The sequence below is a fragment of the Tetranychus urticae genome, chromosome 2, assembly GCF_039701765.1.
Source record: "Tetranychus urticae isolate SD_2017Ah chromosome 2, NJAU_TeUrti_SD_1.0, whole genome shotgun sequence".
Taxonomy (NCBI): domain Eukaryota; kingdom Metazoa; phylum Arthropoda; class Arachnida; order Trombidiformes; family Tetranychidae; genus Tetranychus; species Tetranychus urticae.
In genome coordinates this window covers 6,338,418-6,354,457 of record NC_142959.1, presented here as the reverse complement: position 1 = coordinate 6,354,457, position 16,040 = coordinate 6,338,418, and the positions used below count along the sequence as shown (strand labels likewise).

At 31.3% G+C, this 16,040-nt stretch overlaps 5 protein-coding genes and 1 long non-coding RNA gene across 7 annotated transcripts; 1 reads left to right on the top strand and 5 right to left on the bottom strand.

Moving 5' to 3' along the window:
* Window positions 1-586: 586 nt before the first annotated feature.
* Window positions 587-2,442, bottom strand: LOC112539281 (uncharacterized). The gene is made up of 3 exons (XR_016198222.1): window positions 1,107-2,442; window positions 956-1,045; window positions 587-831 (listed from the first exon to the last, which is right to left on the bottom strand). It is a non-coding gene; the product is annotated as an uncharacterized LOC112539281 (long non-coding RNA).
* A 626-nt stretch (window positions 2,443-3,068) lies between these two features.
* Window positions 3,069-4,937, bottom strand: LOC112539283 (uncharacterized). The gene is made up of 4 exons (XM_025161684.2): window positions 3,738-4,937; window positions 3,576-3,647; window positions 3,428-3,517; window positions 3,069-3,280 (listed from the first exon to the last, which is right to left on the bottom strand). Exons 1-4 carry the CDS (start codon window positions 4,854-4,856, stop codon window positions 3,218-3,220), a joined length of 1,344 nt encoding a protein of 447 aa, XP_025017452.2. The 5' UTR covers window positions 4,857-4,937; the 3' UTR covers window positions 3,069-3,217.
* A 673-nt stretch (window positions 4,938-5,610) lies between these two features.
* On the bottom strand, window positions 5,611-8,105 carry LOC112539284 (uncharacterized). 2 transcript variants are annotated; one of them, XM_089267982.1, is made up of 4 exons: window positions 6,421-8,105; window positions 6,260-6,331; window positions 6,108-6,197; window positions 5,611-5,980 (listed from the first exon to the last, which is right to left on the bottom strand). In XM_089267982.1, exons 1-4 carry the CDS (start codon window positions 7,624-7,626, stop codon window positions 5,918-5,920), a joined length of 1,431 nt encoding a protein of 476 aa, XP_089124108.1. In that variant the 5' UTR covers window positions 7,627-8,105; the 3' UTR covers window positions 5,611-5,917. The 2 variants fall into 2 exon arrangements, with proteins under 2 accessions (XP_089124108.1, XP_089124107.1); XM_089267981.1 differs by lacking the exon at window positions 5,611-5,980 and having other exon boundaries at window positions 5,997-6,197.
* A 153-nt stretch (window positions 8,106-8,258) lies between these two features.
* On the bottom strand, window positions 8,259-9,372 carry LOC107366202 (cytochrome c oxidase subunit 4 isoform 1, mitochondrial). The gene is made up of 2 exons (XM_015933784.3): window positions 9,019-9,372; window positions 8,259-8,819 (listed from the first exon to the last, which is right to left on the bottom strand). Exons 1-2 carry the CDS (start codon window positions 9,302-9,304, stop codon window positions 8,551-8,553), a joined length of 555 nt encoding a protein of 184 aa, XP_015789270.1. The 5' UTR covers window positions 9,305-9,372; the 3' UTR covers window positions 8,259-8,550.
* A 140-nt stretch (window positions 9,373-9,512) lies between these two features.
* On the top strand, window positions 9,513-11,953 carry Srp54k (signal recognition particle 54k). Its single transcript, XM_015933782.3, has 2 exons — window positions 9,513-10,003; window positions 10,093-11,953. The coding sequence occupies exons 1-2, from the start codon at window positions 9,673-9,675 to the stop codon at window positions 11,253-11,255; spliced, it is 1,494 nt and encodes a 497-aa protein (XP_015789268.1). The 5' UTR covers window positions 9,513-9,672; the 3' UTR covers window positions 11,256-11,953.
* Window positions 11,954-14,379: 2,426 nt separating this feature from the next.
* LOC107366201 (cytochrome c oxidase subunit 4 isoform 1, mitochondrial) lies at window positions 14,380-15,326 on the bottom strand. Its single transcript, XM_015933783.3, has 2 exons — window positions 14,976-15,326; window positions 14,380-14,816 (listed from the first exon to the last, which is right to left on the bottom strand). Exons 1-2 carry the CDS (start codon window positions 15,259-15,261, stop codon window positions 14,548-14,550), a joined length of 555 nt encoding a protein of 184 aa, XP_015789269.1. The 5' UTR covers window positions 15,262-15,326; the 3' UTR covers window positions 14,380-14,547.
* Window positions 15,327-16,040: the final 714 nt, after the last annotated feature.

Genomic DNA, 16,040 nt, shown 5'->3' with positions numbered 1-16,040 from the left:
ACCCCACCAAACGTCAACGAGGACATCTAGGACATCTGCAATGGTTATAATCGTGATGGGGGTTAAAATGGTGATGAAAATGGTGGTGGAAATGATAATATAAATGTTGATGTTAAAGTTGACACTGACCCCGTTAAATCTGCATTCGTTGTAGGTGATGATGCTGGTGAAGTTTTATATTCTTCAGCTGCATCCTCTATTTCGTTAGATTCACACTCACGATGTGAATATCAGATTATTGTAAATTGTTTCAAAAATTCTGTTTTTCATTAAATTAATTACTGAATTAATTGTTTTATAATTTATTTCCATTGATTTAATATTGTCACCAAAAGGTGGCACCAACACGAAATTCTACCAATTTATGGGGCACTTTACTGTAAACACAGTAGCGTCAAGGCTTCGCTTTTCATTCGACCAAACATCGTCGTCATAAAACTAAAAAATATAATTCGTTTATCGTTTATCGTTTAAAATTCAATTTATCCATATCTATAGGATCGCAGGGTTTACAGGAGAAAGGAACAATTGAATTCAAGGTTCTTTTCTCATTCGAGTTTATAGTTTATTGTTGCATATTGTGAATCATTGATTATTGATGCGTTACAAGAATAATTATGATTTTAAAAGATCTTAAAAAGTGCGGAGTCGATTCACATTAGATTTTATCTTAAAATTGGCTTGGATTTTTACTATTCAAGGGTTAATTAGCTAGGAGATCGTGTCTAAGTAAATTAAACCATAATTTTGATTAATTATTTTGAATATTCAGAAGTATCGCTTGAAGTTCAAAGTGAACAATATTAAAGATGAGCCAATTTCCACCATAAACTGAAAAATAAAAGACATTAATTTTCATAAACGAAATTTCACAAATAATCAATAAAAAAAGATATTGATTTCAAACTTTCTGGACCGATGACATTGAAAAGTCACAGTAAATCTTTATACTAACTGTAACGAAGAAATCCTTTCCAATTCTTGTTATCGAACCAAATTGAATGCCATTATTAGGTTCGAATATTCGTTCCATCAATTGTAAAAGCTTGAACAATATACAATCAAATGTTATTAATACTTTTCTTTGCATCTTTTAATCGGATTACCTTAAATTGACTGTAAACATTGAAAACATTGTATCGACAAATTGCTCTGAGATGTGAATATAAACGGTCTATCTGTAACAAAATCACGATTGTTGGCCCAAAAATTAGACGCTTGTCTGTTGTTACTCATTGAAATGAATACTCACTTTAATTATGAATTCTCGTGCAATGAATGAAAGGAAGCCAATAATGATGAAACCAATGCAACCAATTGAACCAACTGAATTAGCGAACAGCGGTGAATGAAAACGAATGATGAAACCATAAAATATGAACAGATCACAAACAAAGGCAATGACAGTGAACACACAAAGGACAATATTACGAGTAAGCTTAGCGCATTTTTCCGAGTCATTTAAGCATACAAATGTGTGCTTAGTTAAGGTTGAAACATGTTCATCGGTACACTCTGAGCTACGGTATGAATTAGCTAATTCAACTATAGATTTCAACCTAAAAAGATGATATACTTGGATTGAAATAAGATAACCAAAAATAGCAAAATATTTTCCAATGACGATAATTGTTGTAATAATTGCGACTAGACTCCAGGCCAAACTGTAAAATTGAAACTCTTTAACCTTATAAAAGTTTAGATTCAAGAGGAGTATGGAGTAGTAGCCAGGTCCAATGAAGAGACAACAAAATATGAAATTACGGTTAAGTTGATTGATCAGTATATGGATTGTACGATGAAATTTGATTGCTTGGTTTGATGTCATTTGTAAGTGAACCGGATCAAATCCATTTTTGATTATTTCCGAGTAAATGGTCAAAACGCTGTATTTACCACTTTTATCATATAAAAAAATCAATTCGCTGTTGACAACTCCAATTAAGAAGCAGATAGCAAATAAAACGTTTACCATTGAGCGATGTTTTGTCTTGTATGCAACGTCACCTAAATACAATTGGTAATCCTCATCGTCTATAATTGTTAAACAAACCAAACGAATCAAGTTGATTTGACCGATTGCTCGAACAATCAGACTGAAATAGTCAGTTTTGGTTGATTGATGAGACTCATTTTGATTGAAGCCAAATCGGGAGGCACGAAAAAATATTGAAAGTTTTTCAAACTTTACGAGCTGTTCAACTGTCTCTTTTGACGTTAAACTGTCATTCGGTAATCCTAATAATAAGTTGATCAATTTGATTTTAAAAGATGATAATGAATAATGTTGGCAGTGATTGAAAAGTTTCATCTTTAATTTATTATACAAATAAAATCTAGGTAATTAAAAAATTTATTATTTTAAGTTGTTTTAATTTTATTATCAAAAACTATCGACTAATAGCAATTCGAAAATTCAGTGGTTGAGACAGGTAAGTTTCCTTAAATTTACAGGTGCAAAGTTTTCGAGTTAAACTTAGCTAAGACTGCATTTGTTTGCATGGAGGTGCAATGTATTTGCATTAAACAAAAAATTTTCATGGAAACTCAATTAAAATCTTAACCTTGGCATCTGAAGATAAAAGCAATATTGGTGTGAATTGATCAATTTCATTTTCAAAGATGACAATGAAAGATGTCGCTGTTGACTGAAAATTTCCAACTTCAATTCGTTCTACAAAATGAAATGTACAAACGAATGTTAAAAGGTTAACTATCATCATTCCAAGTTAATTTTGATGAAAAAATATCAACAAATAGCAATCCCGATTTTCAAATATATGTTGAAACTTGACAGGCTAAATATTTCTTTCATTCAATGAAATAAGCCTAATTAACGACACTTCGAGTGCAGACTACGCGAGTTTTTAGTGACAGTGAAATGAGGTTCATTCCTGCAATTCATTTGCTAGTTTTGGGTATTTTCACAGTTTTATCAATGTCTCGTTAGTGTAACTTGAAGATTCTGCATTTACTTTTTTATTATTGAATCTTTAAAATTCAAATACTGAACACATTCATTATTATAATAAATTGGGAATGCTGTTTAATGATAATAATGATTTTAATTTAATTGTAGATCTTGAAAGCGAAAAAATAATCAGTTGATTCTGTTACATTTTTACACAGTTTCGCTTGGACTTTTTACCATTGAAGAACCAATTTACTAGGAAATCGTATCCACCATAATCGATTGATTTCTAATCGTTTCCAATGTTCAGAAAAATCGCTTGAAGTTCAAAGTAAACAGCATTAAAGATGAACCGATTTCCAACATAAACTTTAAAAAAGACATTAAAATTATAAAATTATTAAAATATTGAAACTTTCACAAATAATCGAATAATCGAATCAAAATATTGATTTCAAACAAAATTTTTGCTTGGACAACATTGAAAAACATTGATTGTAAATCTGTAATACTAACTCTTATTAAGAAATCCTTTCCAATTGTTGCTATTGGACCCAACTGAATGCCGATTTTGGGTTCGGATAATCGTTCCATCAATTGTAAAAGCTTGAGTGATATAAAATAAAATGTTATTCCTTTTCTTTACACCTTTTTATTAAATTACCTTAAAATGATTGTAGACATTGAAAACATTGCATCGACTAACTGAATGAATATGTGAACATAAACGCTCTATCTGCATCCAATATCACCATTGATGACCCAAAAAATTAAAGCAGAAATTAGATGAAATAGTCAGTCATTAAGCATACAAATGAATACTAACTTTGATTATGAATTCTCGTGCAATTAATGAGAGGTAACCAATAACGCTGAAAACAATGCAACCAATAGAAGCAAGCGAATTAGCGAATAGCGGTGAATGAAAACGAATGATGAAACCATAAAATATAAACAGATCACAAATCATGGTAACGCAAGTGAACACACAAAGTACAAAATCACCAGTTGATTTAACCCACTTTTCAGATTGGTTGAGACATTCAAATGTGTGCTTGATGAAGGTTGAAGCAAGTTCATCAGTACATTTCAACCGTCGATAGGAATCTGCCAACTCTACCGCTGATCGCAACCTAAAAAGGTAATACACTTGAATTAAAGTTAGATAACCAATAATAGCAAAATATTTTCCAGCCACGGTAAAGGCGACAATAACAGCGACTATACTCCAGGCCAAACTGTAAAGTCGAAACTGTTTGACCAGATAAAAGTGTGGATTGGAGAGTAGTACGGAGTAGTAGACAGTTGCAAGGAAGAGACAGCAAAACATGTAGCGACGGTTAAGTTGAGCTACTCGTATATGGATTGTACGATGAAATTTAATTGCTTGGTTTGATGTCATTTGTAAGTGAACTGGATCAAATCCATGTTTAATTATTCCCGAGTAAATTGTCAAAACACTATTTTTACCATTTTTATCATAAAAAATAAGCCATTCATTAGTAGCGACTCCAAATAAGAAGCAGATAGCATATAAAATGTTAATCATTATTCGATGTTTAGTCTTGTAACCAGTGTCACCTAAATACAATTGGTAATCCTCATTTTTTATTACTGTTAAACAAATCAAACGAATCAGGTTGATTTGACCCATTACTCGAATAATCAGGCTGAAATAGTCAGTTTTAGCTGATTGATGCAACACTTTTCGGTTGAATCCAAATCGAGAGGCGAGGAGTAACATTAAAAATTTTTCAAATTTAACGAGCTGTTTGATAGTCTCTTCGGATGTTAAACCTTGATTCGGTAATCCTAGAACTAAATTGGTCGAGTCAGTTTTCAAAGATGACAATGAATAATTTCGCCATTGACCGGAAAGTTTCATCTTCAATTTATCATAGAAATGAAAAAAACCACCGAAAGTTAAAAAATCAAAGTTGAGCATTATGAGGTGATTTTGATCTGTTTATGAAAAAATATCAATTAATAGCAATCCAAATATTCAGTTGTTGAAGAAAGTAAGTTCCGCCAGATTTAAAAATTCAAAGTTGAGGCTGAAGTGATGGACATCTCATGCTGTATTACATTTAAACAAATCATAACAAAATAATCATCTTATAACAAAAACTTTCGTTGGAAACTAAAGTAAAATCTCAACCTTGGCCTTTGGTAGGAAATGCAATATTGTTTAATGTTCAATCGTTAAGAGTCAATTTAATATCTTCAAAGTTTAACATTTAATTTAGTCGTTTAGAGTTGAATCAATATTTGGCAATTACGCAAAGGAAAGATTTCATTTGAAAATTTGTTTATGAAACTCTTCAAACTCAATATTTCTTTTCATTTGATGAATTTAATATAATCTGTGCGTGCGAATTGTGAGTTGAGAAAAAAAAAGTTGAGACTTTGTGAGTTTTTTGTGGCATGAAATAAGTTCATTCATGCAATTTAAAAATTCGTCACAGTGAAAACACTGATCACTTCGAATAGCCATCAGAACTAATTATCAAGACGATTTTTTCTCCCGTAACGTCCAACGACTAATAAGAAACATGGGAAATAACATTTTATAATATTTTGCTGTAGTCTGCTTAATACAAACAGACAATTTTGCACCAAAATAATAGCGATATTTAAAGAGCTGGAACTTTATCGACAGAAAAGTTTTTCGAACATCAACTATCGAAAGCTTCCCCAAACTTTTGAACCTCAATAATAATCTTCTGTGACCACTAAATTTGTCTGAAATTTCCTGCCAGATCAACTGTATTTATACAAAAAAAGCACTTTTATTTAAAAATAATACTTGGCATTTATTATCATCTTTGAATTACAAGAACAATTATAATTTAAATCGTGAAAGCCAAAAAATAAGTCGATTTACCACACAATAAGTTGATTTTATACACAGATTTGCTTAGACTTTTTACCATTGAAGAGTCGATCTACTAGGGAATCGTGTCCAAGTCAATCAAATCATAATTGATTGTTAATCGTTTCCAATTCTTAAAAATATCGTTTGAAGTTGCAAGTAAACAACATTAAAGATGAACCAATCTCTAACATAAACTGTATAAAAAGATATCAAGTTATTATTATCGTGATATTTAAAAATTCAAAACAAATCAATATAATTAAATATTGATTTCAATAAAACAAAAGTTTCTGGGTAACATTGAAAATCAGTAAAGCTTACAACAACAAAGAAATCCTTTCCAATTGTAGTTATTTGGCCCAACTGAATGCCATTATAAGGTCCATTTAATCGATCCATTAACTGAAAAATCTTGAGACAAAAATTAACATCAAAATTTATAACTTGGCTTAACCTTTGTTTCATTAAATTACCTTCAAACGATTATAAGCATTGATTACATTATATCGACAAATTATATGGAAATCTGAGTTCAAACGATCTATCTGTATCCAATATAGCAATGATGATCAAAATTTGAGCAAAAATTAGATCAATTCAAGTAATCATCAAAATCAGTCAAATGAATTCCTACTTTAATTTTAAATTCTCTGGCAATGTATGAAAGGCAACCAATAACAATGAAAACGAGACAACCAATTGAACCAGACAAATCAGCAAACACTGGTGAGTGAAACCGAATAATTAAACCATAAAATGTCAGTAAATCGCCAATCAAGGCAATCACCGTGAACCCATAAAGGACAATAGCACGAGTCAATATAGCGCATCTCTCTGATTGATTCAGACATTCAAATGTATGTCTGATGAGGCTTTTAACCAGTTCATCGGTACATTTCAATCGTCGATAGTAATCTGCCAACTCGACTACTGAGTTCAACCTAAATAGGTGATACACTTGCACTAAAATAAGATAAATCAAAGTACCCATATTTTGTCCAGTCATGGTAAATGTTGGAACAATTGCGACCAGACTCCAGATCAAACTGTAAAATACCAACTCTTTGACCTGATAAAAATGTGGATTGGAGAGGAGCATGAAATAATAGCAAATGGCAAGGAAGAGACAGCAAAATAGGAAATTGCGGTTAAGTTGAGTGATCAGAATATGGATTGTACGATGAAATTTAATTGCTTGGTTTGATGTCATTTGTAAGTGAACCGGATCAAATCCATTGTTAATTATGTCTGAGTAAATTGTCAAAACGCTGTATTTACCACTTTTATCATATGAAACAAGCCATTCATTGGTAACAACTCCAATTAGGAAGCAGACAGTAAATAAAATGTTTACCATTGTTCGGTGTTTTGTCTTGTAAGCAATGTCGCCTAAATACAATTGATAATCTTCATTGTCTATTACTGTTAAACAAATCAAACGAATCAAGTTGATTTGACCAATTGCTCGCATAATTAGGCTTAAATAGTCAGTTTCAGTTGATTGATGAGATACATTTTGATTGAATCCAAATCGAGAAGAGCGAAAAAATATTGAAAATTTTTCAAATTTTACCAGTTGTTTAATGGTTTCCTCAGATGTTAATCTGTGATTCGGTAATCCTAACAATAAATTGATCAATTTGATTTTAAAAGATGACAATGAATAATGTTGGCAATGATTGACTAATTTCATCTTTAATTCATGAATGGAATACATTATTGGAAATTGAAAAGTCAAAGTTACTTTTAGAGGCTGCTGGTTGTTATTGTCTAATATCGAGCCTGGTGAGTTTAATAACAAAACTGTAAAACAATTATGTTTCAATCTTTTTCTTTGCATTATTTACGATTTTATAAAACAAATATTGATTCGACTTTTAATGACTAAACTTAATATTTAAACTTTAATGATACTTTTACATTCATCGGTTGAACATTGAACAAAATTGTTTTTCTTATCATATCACGAGGTTGAGATTTCAGTGATTTTCTTAGTCCTTCAATAATCTAGAGAATCGTTAAAATTATCTGGCAAAGCCTCATTTTAACCAAAAAATTAAGTGTTTTCTGGAATCCGATTTCATTATTGTGTGAGAAAAGATGATTACAGCATTGAATTTCTTGTTAACTAATCTCATCGGATTGACATTTTGAATCTAAGAATCGATAAAAGCTTAAAAGCGTTAGTAGTGTGTTTAGATTGTGATCTAAATTTCTGCTCGTTTGAAAAACTGTTTAGCTTGATTGGTTATGTTCACAATAACGGGTGTGAATATCTGATTCCACTGAGCCCTTTATTTTAGTATTTAATTAGCTAGGTTAAATTATTCACAAATCAAATTGAATTAATGAGGATCAGTCTTATGTCATAATTTTCAGGGGTAATATCCTAGTTTTATAATGTAATAAATACGATGAAATGTCAGAGCACGTCTTGATTAAGATGTTCAATGAATAAATCAGTCGAGATGGTTATTATGGAATTTTTTTATTTTGAAAACTAAAACAACATCAAACAAAATGTTGGTTTTCCATCAGATTGTTTGCGGTTATTAGCATGTTTAAGACTCGTCATGATGAAAGTGACAATTCTTTAGCTACATTCATCATATAATTCAATTTGATATACATTTAAATCTAATTTATGATCGAGATCAAATTATCTTACATACCATTAACCACAAAAAACTGATGCTAGTTTCATAAACAGCTAATCTTTTAATAAATGAGGAAAAAATGTTAGGTACACGCAGATTAAAATAGCCTATTTCTTCCAGCAGTTCTTTTCGTAGTCCCATTTTGATGCATAACCATCAAATTCATCTATTCTGTTGAAAAGAGCGAATTTCATAAATCTTTTAGTATTCTCTGGATTCATTGACTCCGGTAATGGTGGATAAATGTATGTCCTTTCAGCAGCAACAACTAGTAAAGTGATACTCATTATTCCGAGTATACCAGCAATAACTTGTTTCCAATTACCAGTAGGAGCTGTTAATTCAGCATATGTGCGACAGTACGAGTGTCGATATACTATAAGAGAGAGAGAGATAAAAATGTATTAGAAACATATGATCCAATAAACACAAATTATGGCTATAAGAGAATAATAAAAATAAAAACATTTTACCCTTAACATGTCCTTATATCAGTTATACTGAATGCACAAAGATGCAGAAAAATACACATCTTTTCTTCATGTTATTTCTGTATAGTAAAAAAATTTACTTACATTGTTTTTTCTCTTCATTGGACAACAATTTCCAATCACCTTTTTCCTTTTCCTTTAAGGCCAACATTTCAGAAGTGTCTTCCTTAAATCGTATTGCTGGGAAAGGTTTATTAAGACGATCAAAATAAAAAGGTTGACCATCATTTCCAAAACCAACTATCTCTCGGTTTCCAATAACATCTTTGTATTCATAATAACTAGCAGTACTTGCTTTTAGATGACCTTTAGATCGCAAAAAATGTAAAATTTCACGTTGTAAAGCCGGTCGAAGGTGAAAAATAGACATATTATTAATAATTGACTAAATAACAATTAATTCTAGGAGAGAGGGGAATAATTACAAACTGGGCCTAATTCAGGAGAAGATGCTCTTGAGAAACCAAGCAAGGTGAAAACTAGCTGTTTAGTTTATATTACATTTCACAGATGGCACATTCAAAAATTGCACACATGTCAAGAATACTTCTTCAACGTCATGTTTGTTGTTGACAGTTTTTTCAGTAAAATGCTACTGTTAATAAAATTACTGCTTGTGAAATTTTGATTTTATATCTAAGTGCGAAATTTGGAGAATTAATATTTTTTCGCTTTGAAACAATCATCTACTATTAACATTACAAGTGAACTGGAAGCTATCTCAATAAACAATTGAAAATGGTTTTAGCAGATTTGGGTCGAAAGATAACAAATGCATTACGGTCTTTGGGTAATGCTACAATTATTGACCAAGAAGTGTTAGAAGGTTTGCTTAAGGAAGTATGTAAAGCTTTATTGGAATCTGATGTAAATATCAGACTAGTCAAAGAATTACGTGAAAATGTACGTAAAGTTATCGATTTCGATGAGATGGCTGCTGGCCTCAATAAACGAAGAATGATTCAAATGGCAGTCTTCAAAGAATTAGTTAAGCTAGTTGATCCTGGAGTTAAAGCTTGGCAGCCAACTAAAGGCAAACCAAATGTTATCATGTTTGTCGGTCTTCAAGGTAAGTTTTTACTTTTTCAAAATAATGGAGCCAGAAAATATTAGTCAATATCAAAAGATTTAATGATATTAAAATTTTGTTTCTTTTAGGTGCTGGTAAAACAACTACATGTACTAAAATGGCCTATTATTATCAGAGAAAAGGTTGGAAATGTTGTCTTGTGTGTGCAGATACTTTTCGAGCTGGTGCTTTCGATCAATTGAAACAAAATGCTACAAAAGCAAGAATACCATTCTATGGATCATATACAGAAGCAGATCCAGTTGTTGTAGCTGCAGAAGGAGTAGACAAATTTATAAAGGAAGGCTTCGAAATAATTATTGTTGATACAAGTGGAAGGCATAAACAAGAAAGTGCCTTATTCGAGGAAATGTTATCAATTAGTAATGCAGTTCAACCTAATTTGGTTATTTTTGTTATGGATGCTTCTATTGGTCATGCTTGTGAAGCTCAAGCTCGTGCTTTTAAAAGTAAAGTAGACGTTGGAGCTGTAATTGTTACAAAATTAGATGGACACGCTAAAGGTGGTGGTGCACTTAGTGCTGTAGCAGTTACCAACTCTCCCATTATTTTCATCGGTACTGGAGAACATATGGATGATTTCGAACCATTCAAAGTTAAACCTTTTGTTTCTAAATTATTGGGAATGGGTGACATAGAAGGTTTAATTGATAAAGTAAATGAGCTCAAATTAGATGATAATGAAGAGTTAATAGAAAAGTTAAAACACGGAGAGTTTACATTAAGAGATATGTATGAGCAATTTACAAACATCATGAAAATGGGACCTTTTAATCAAATACTACAAATGATTCCTGGTTTTGGGCAAGAATTAGCAAGAGGAGCTTCTGAGGCAGATTCAATGGCTAGATTAAAAAGATTGATGACAATAATGGACTCAATGAGTGACGGAGAATTAGATCACAGAGATGGTGCAAAATTATTTTCCAAACAACCAACTCGTACAACAAGAGTAGCTCGTGGAGCTGGAGTGACCACAAGAGAAGTCCAAGAACTGTTAACTCAATTTACAAAGTTTGCTGCCGTAGTGAAAAAGATGGGTGGCATCAAGGGTTTCTTCAGAGGTGGAGATATGAGCAAAAATGTGAATGCTATGCAAATGGCAAAGTTAAATCAACAAGTAGCCAAAATGATGGACCCTCGCATCTTACAACAAATGGGTGGCATTTCAGGCCTTCAGACAATGATGCGACAATTACAGGGGGCTGCTTCTGCCGCTCAACACAAATAAGTACACATGATAATATTGTAACAAAAAGATTACTCTTTGGACAATACTAAAAGAGTCTCCGAGTGATCAGTAATGACATCCTTTTTCCTATCGCATTAATTTTTTGGTTTAAATATTTACTTTTTTTGTATTCATCAGTAAATTGTTTACTTATTTAAACCAAATTTGTGTAAAGCTTAAAGTGAAATCAAATTGTCAATTATTCGAAGGACTTGGGATAAAAAATAGTCTTGTTGAATCAACTCAATTCAAGACTAAATATTCATATGATTGGAAAGAAATCTAAATATTATTTATCGTATTGAAATTTAAACTCTCATTGTTTTACATAGTGTTTAGTATATTTTCAGTCAATTTTAGTTTGATAATTATTTACTTATCTTTTTACACCAACAATTATTTAAATTTTGCTTAGGTTTTGAAAAATTGTGACGTATATACTTTAATGTCTCTTTTTGATTATAAACTCATGATATAACGAAAGGGAAATATGATCTATTCCAATAATATGACCTAAGTGAAGTCTTACTGTAATTATCATTTGAGATCAACAATGACCATTTTTATCCTTTTACCACTCAATAATCAAATCAAGCCGATTTTTATAATTCTGTTAATTGCCACAATATTTATTCTAAATATTAACTTTTCCATAATTGAAACATTACAATATTAAACAGTTTAAGCCATCATTTTAATTATTTTTTATTGTGATTTACATTCATTTTCAGTGCAGTTCACTGAATCAACAGTTAAATTAATCCAATAATCAAGATTTATTAAGCTTTATCATTGAATCAGCCAATTTGGAAAAGGCAATCAGGTTCAGGTAATGGCCAATATTTACATGCAGATTAATTAGACTAGGGTAAAGAAGGATGAGATTTTGGAATGAACAGTTGAAGCAATTAGAATCTTTGAAGTAAAAACATCTAAATTGAGAGTAGTGATCAGTTAAGACTCAGTTTGTTCAGTAGATTCAATCAGCTTTGATTGGTTTTTCATTCTTATCTGACGTCGATGCCTCTGATTTTTCGTCATCTTTCTTCGGATCCTGTAGCAAAAACACAATAAAATATCAATAAAAAAATTTCAAGCTAATGTTTTTACAGTAATTAGGTATGATACATACATTTACCGCTTTAGGAGTAACCCAAGCATCAATTATGGGTTGGAATATTGGCTGGAGATACCTAGTCCAAATGAGAAGCAAAACTACCATAACAGGAGCAAAAAAGCAAGGAAGGCAGACCATGATTACCTAAGGATACATATGAAACAATTAGAATAACAAAATTAGTACAAAATATTAATTTTTGAGATAAGTTGGACACAAAAAAATCAAAAAGACATCCAATAAGTAATAAAGCAGATTTAACGCTTAATAAAGAGTATTTGTCGAGAAAAAGTCTGTGCATAGCTGAGTGAATTAGATCCAAATTTCAGATTATTCTTGGTCATCACTGAAGACAATAAACTGTGTCAAAAAAGTCAACGTTCCATTAAAAAAATACTAAAAATATTTACATGTAAAGGGTGTATGTCTAAAACCAGGCAGAGAGCTAAACAGTGAATGAATATTATTGGTCATCGATAATAACAAAATAGATTAAAAATTGCCATCATCAACACCATCTCTTGATTGAAAAATTGTTACCTTATTAGTTGAGCCACTAAAACATTTGATTTTAAAGAAATTTTTATGCACATTGAGCATATGATTTGAATCAAGTTTAATTCAATCAAGAGATGGTGTTGATGATGGCAATTTTTAATCTATTTTGTTATTATCGATGACCAATAATATTCATTCACTGTTTAGCTCTCTGCCTGGTTTTAGACATACACCCTTTAGTTTACATGTTTATGCTTATAAATAATGACGCAAAACTATTTTAACTCTACTTCGTTAATTACGAGTTAGTTTTCATTCCTACACCTCAATCTTTACTAGCATTTCAAAATGGTCATTCTAGATTAATTTGAGCCATCAATAACAGGTACTTCGTTCCTTGCTCTCATTGAATGGTCCTTGAATGGTCAGTCAAGGTTGACCAAGGCCAAGGCTGACATTCTCGAGCTTGTACAGTTCACCGTCCAACATATTTTCCATTTCCCCTGATATGATGTATTTCGAACTTCCGTAAGGTCTGTTTTTACTAACTGGACCCTAAAAAACGATTACTGCAAAGTTTTTTAAGCCCAAAAATTTTGTTTAAAAAGACCCTGTGGTTGGACTATACATATGGTTGTAAATCACTCAGCCAACATAAGACTTTTTGTAGTTTTCATGGAAAAAATTGAACCTCTGTTTAGTAATTTTTCACAAATATAATTTTCACTCCGAGAATATGGTTAATTTTGTGAACTTTATCCTCCGAGAATCAGGCTTATGGAATTTGTCAATACAAAAGCACAACGTAATTCTGGTACTCACCTTATTTTGTTTTACACGCAGAAGAAATAAAAACTTATGCTATTTGATGATGTGGCTGAAAGCACAGAGTATTCAAATATTGTTTAAATTAAGAATAGTAAATTTAATTGATGTAGAATGAGTCAAATTTAACAATGAAACAATGTTGCATCCACACAAATCAAAACAAACAATGATTTTGTCAAAATCAGTTGTTTGAGTTAGCCGATACAGTGAGCCGTTTTTTCGGCTAAGCAAAGCTAACGAATTTTACTATCAGCTCAGTCGATTATATCGATCATTTTTTTTGGTTAAAATGTTTTTTCGCACCCATCGCTAAAAAGTCATGGTATAAATTGATCGAAATAGCATTTCAATGAAATATTTTATGCCATTAATAGAATAAGAAGCCTTTTGATATTTGAATAAGAATTAAACATTCTAAACGAATTAGAAAGGAAGCATTTTTGAATTTGTCAATCAACAGTCTGGACTCGCTAGAAAAATTATAAAAAACGCCTAAGGTTGATTTTAACATAATTTGAGAATGTTTGCTCTTTCAATATTGAAGTTTAAATTGCTATCAATTCATTAGAGAAAAAAATAATCGTAGCGAAACTCATTTTCACGATAAATAGATAATGTACCAAATGGATTTAATAAACGCGAAGGGGGGATTGAAGCAAATAATTTTTACACAGAAGACGATTAACTGATAATAATGAACATTGTTAGAATATATAGGTGATATTTCTACATAATCAAGCAAAAGTTTCAACTCGCAATTTGGAAACCAATATTTTGCCATTTTAGAAATTTACAGGATCAATTTCAAAACATTGAAGTGATTGGCCACTCTGAAGCCTGAGTCGTTTCTTATTTCTTCCAACAATTATTTTCGTAGTCCCATTTTGATGCATAACCATCAAATTCATCTATTCTGTTGAAAAGAGCGAATTTCATAAATCTTTTAGTATTCTCTGGATTCATTGACTCCGGTAATGGTGGATAAATGTATGTCCTTTCTGCAGCAACAACTAGTAAAGTGATACTCATTATTCCAAGTATACCAGCAATAACTTGTTTCCAATTTCCAGTAGGCGCTGTTAATTCAACATATGTGCGACAGTACGAGTGTCGATATACTAGAAGAGAGAGAAAAAAATATTAGAAAAAAGAAAAAATAAAAAACATTTTACCCTTAATATGTCCTTATATCATTATACTGAATGCACTGCACAAAGATGCAGAAAAATACACATCTTTTCTTCATGTTATTTCTGTATAGTAAAAAAAATACTTACATTGTTTCTTCTCTTCATTGGACAACAATTTCCAATCACCTTTTTCCTTTTCCTTTAAGGCCAACATTTCAGAAGTGTCTTCCTTAAATCGTATTGCTGGGAAAGGTTTATTAAGACGATCAAAATAAAAAGGTTGACCATCATTTCCAAAACCAACTATCTCTCGGTTTCCAATAACATCTTTATATTCATAATAACTAGCAGTACTTGCTTTTAGATGACCTTTGGATCGCAAAAAATGTAAAATTTCACGTTGTAAAGCCGGTCGAAGGTGAAAAATAGACATATTATTAATAATTGACTAAATAACAATCAGTCTCACAAAAAGCAATACAACATGCACCCAGTACAGGCAGTAATAACCGAAAATATCTTCTTGTATAGATACGTAAGTATCGGTATCGAGATTCCTTTCCATATTGATTTGCAGTTTTCTTTTGCTTTTCATTCATAATTTGCGAATCGTAAAGCCTCAGTATATTAAAACTAATCTTCTTTTTGTAAAAATTCAATGCTAAAAACAACTGTGATCAAGTCAAATTCTGGATTTGTGACAAAAAATTACGAATGGATGACTTACGTTCAATAATTATTGTTTACTTCACTGTTATACCTTGTGATAATAGCAAGACATGAGACAATTTCAATCGATTGTGAAATTTTCTGTAGACCGGCCAAATAAACGCACAGATTCCTATTAAATGTTAATCTATTAAACTAACCAAAGGTTAAATGTTCATGGTATTGTTATCCTAAGACAAGCTGTAGCATCAATCGTAGTCGCATTCAATTGTTTGAAAGTGAAATTCAAATGATCCAATTTATAAATCAAACGAAATTGAATAACAAATATTAGGGCATCCGGTAGTGTTTTGACCTAAGGTTGAATTTAGCATTTCCTGGTTTACCGAGCCTGAAAATACCACAGCAATCATCATCATTGCCTTTTCGAGATCTGTTCTTTGGTGATTACTTGTCAAAGCTCAAAACACGTACTTAAAGCGAGATATCTGACAATATATCGAAAGCCTGAAAAAATGAGGATTTTCAAACATGAAGCCTGTT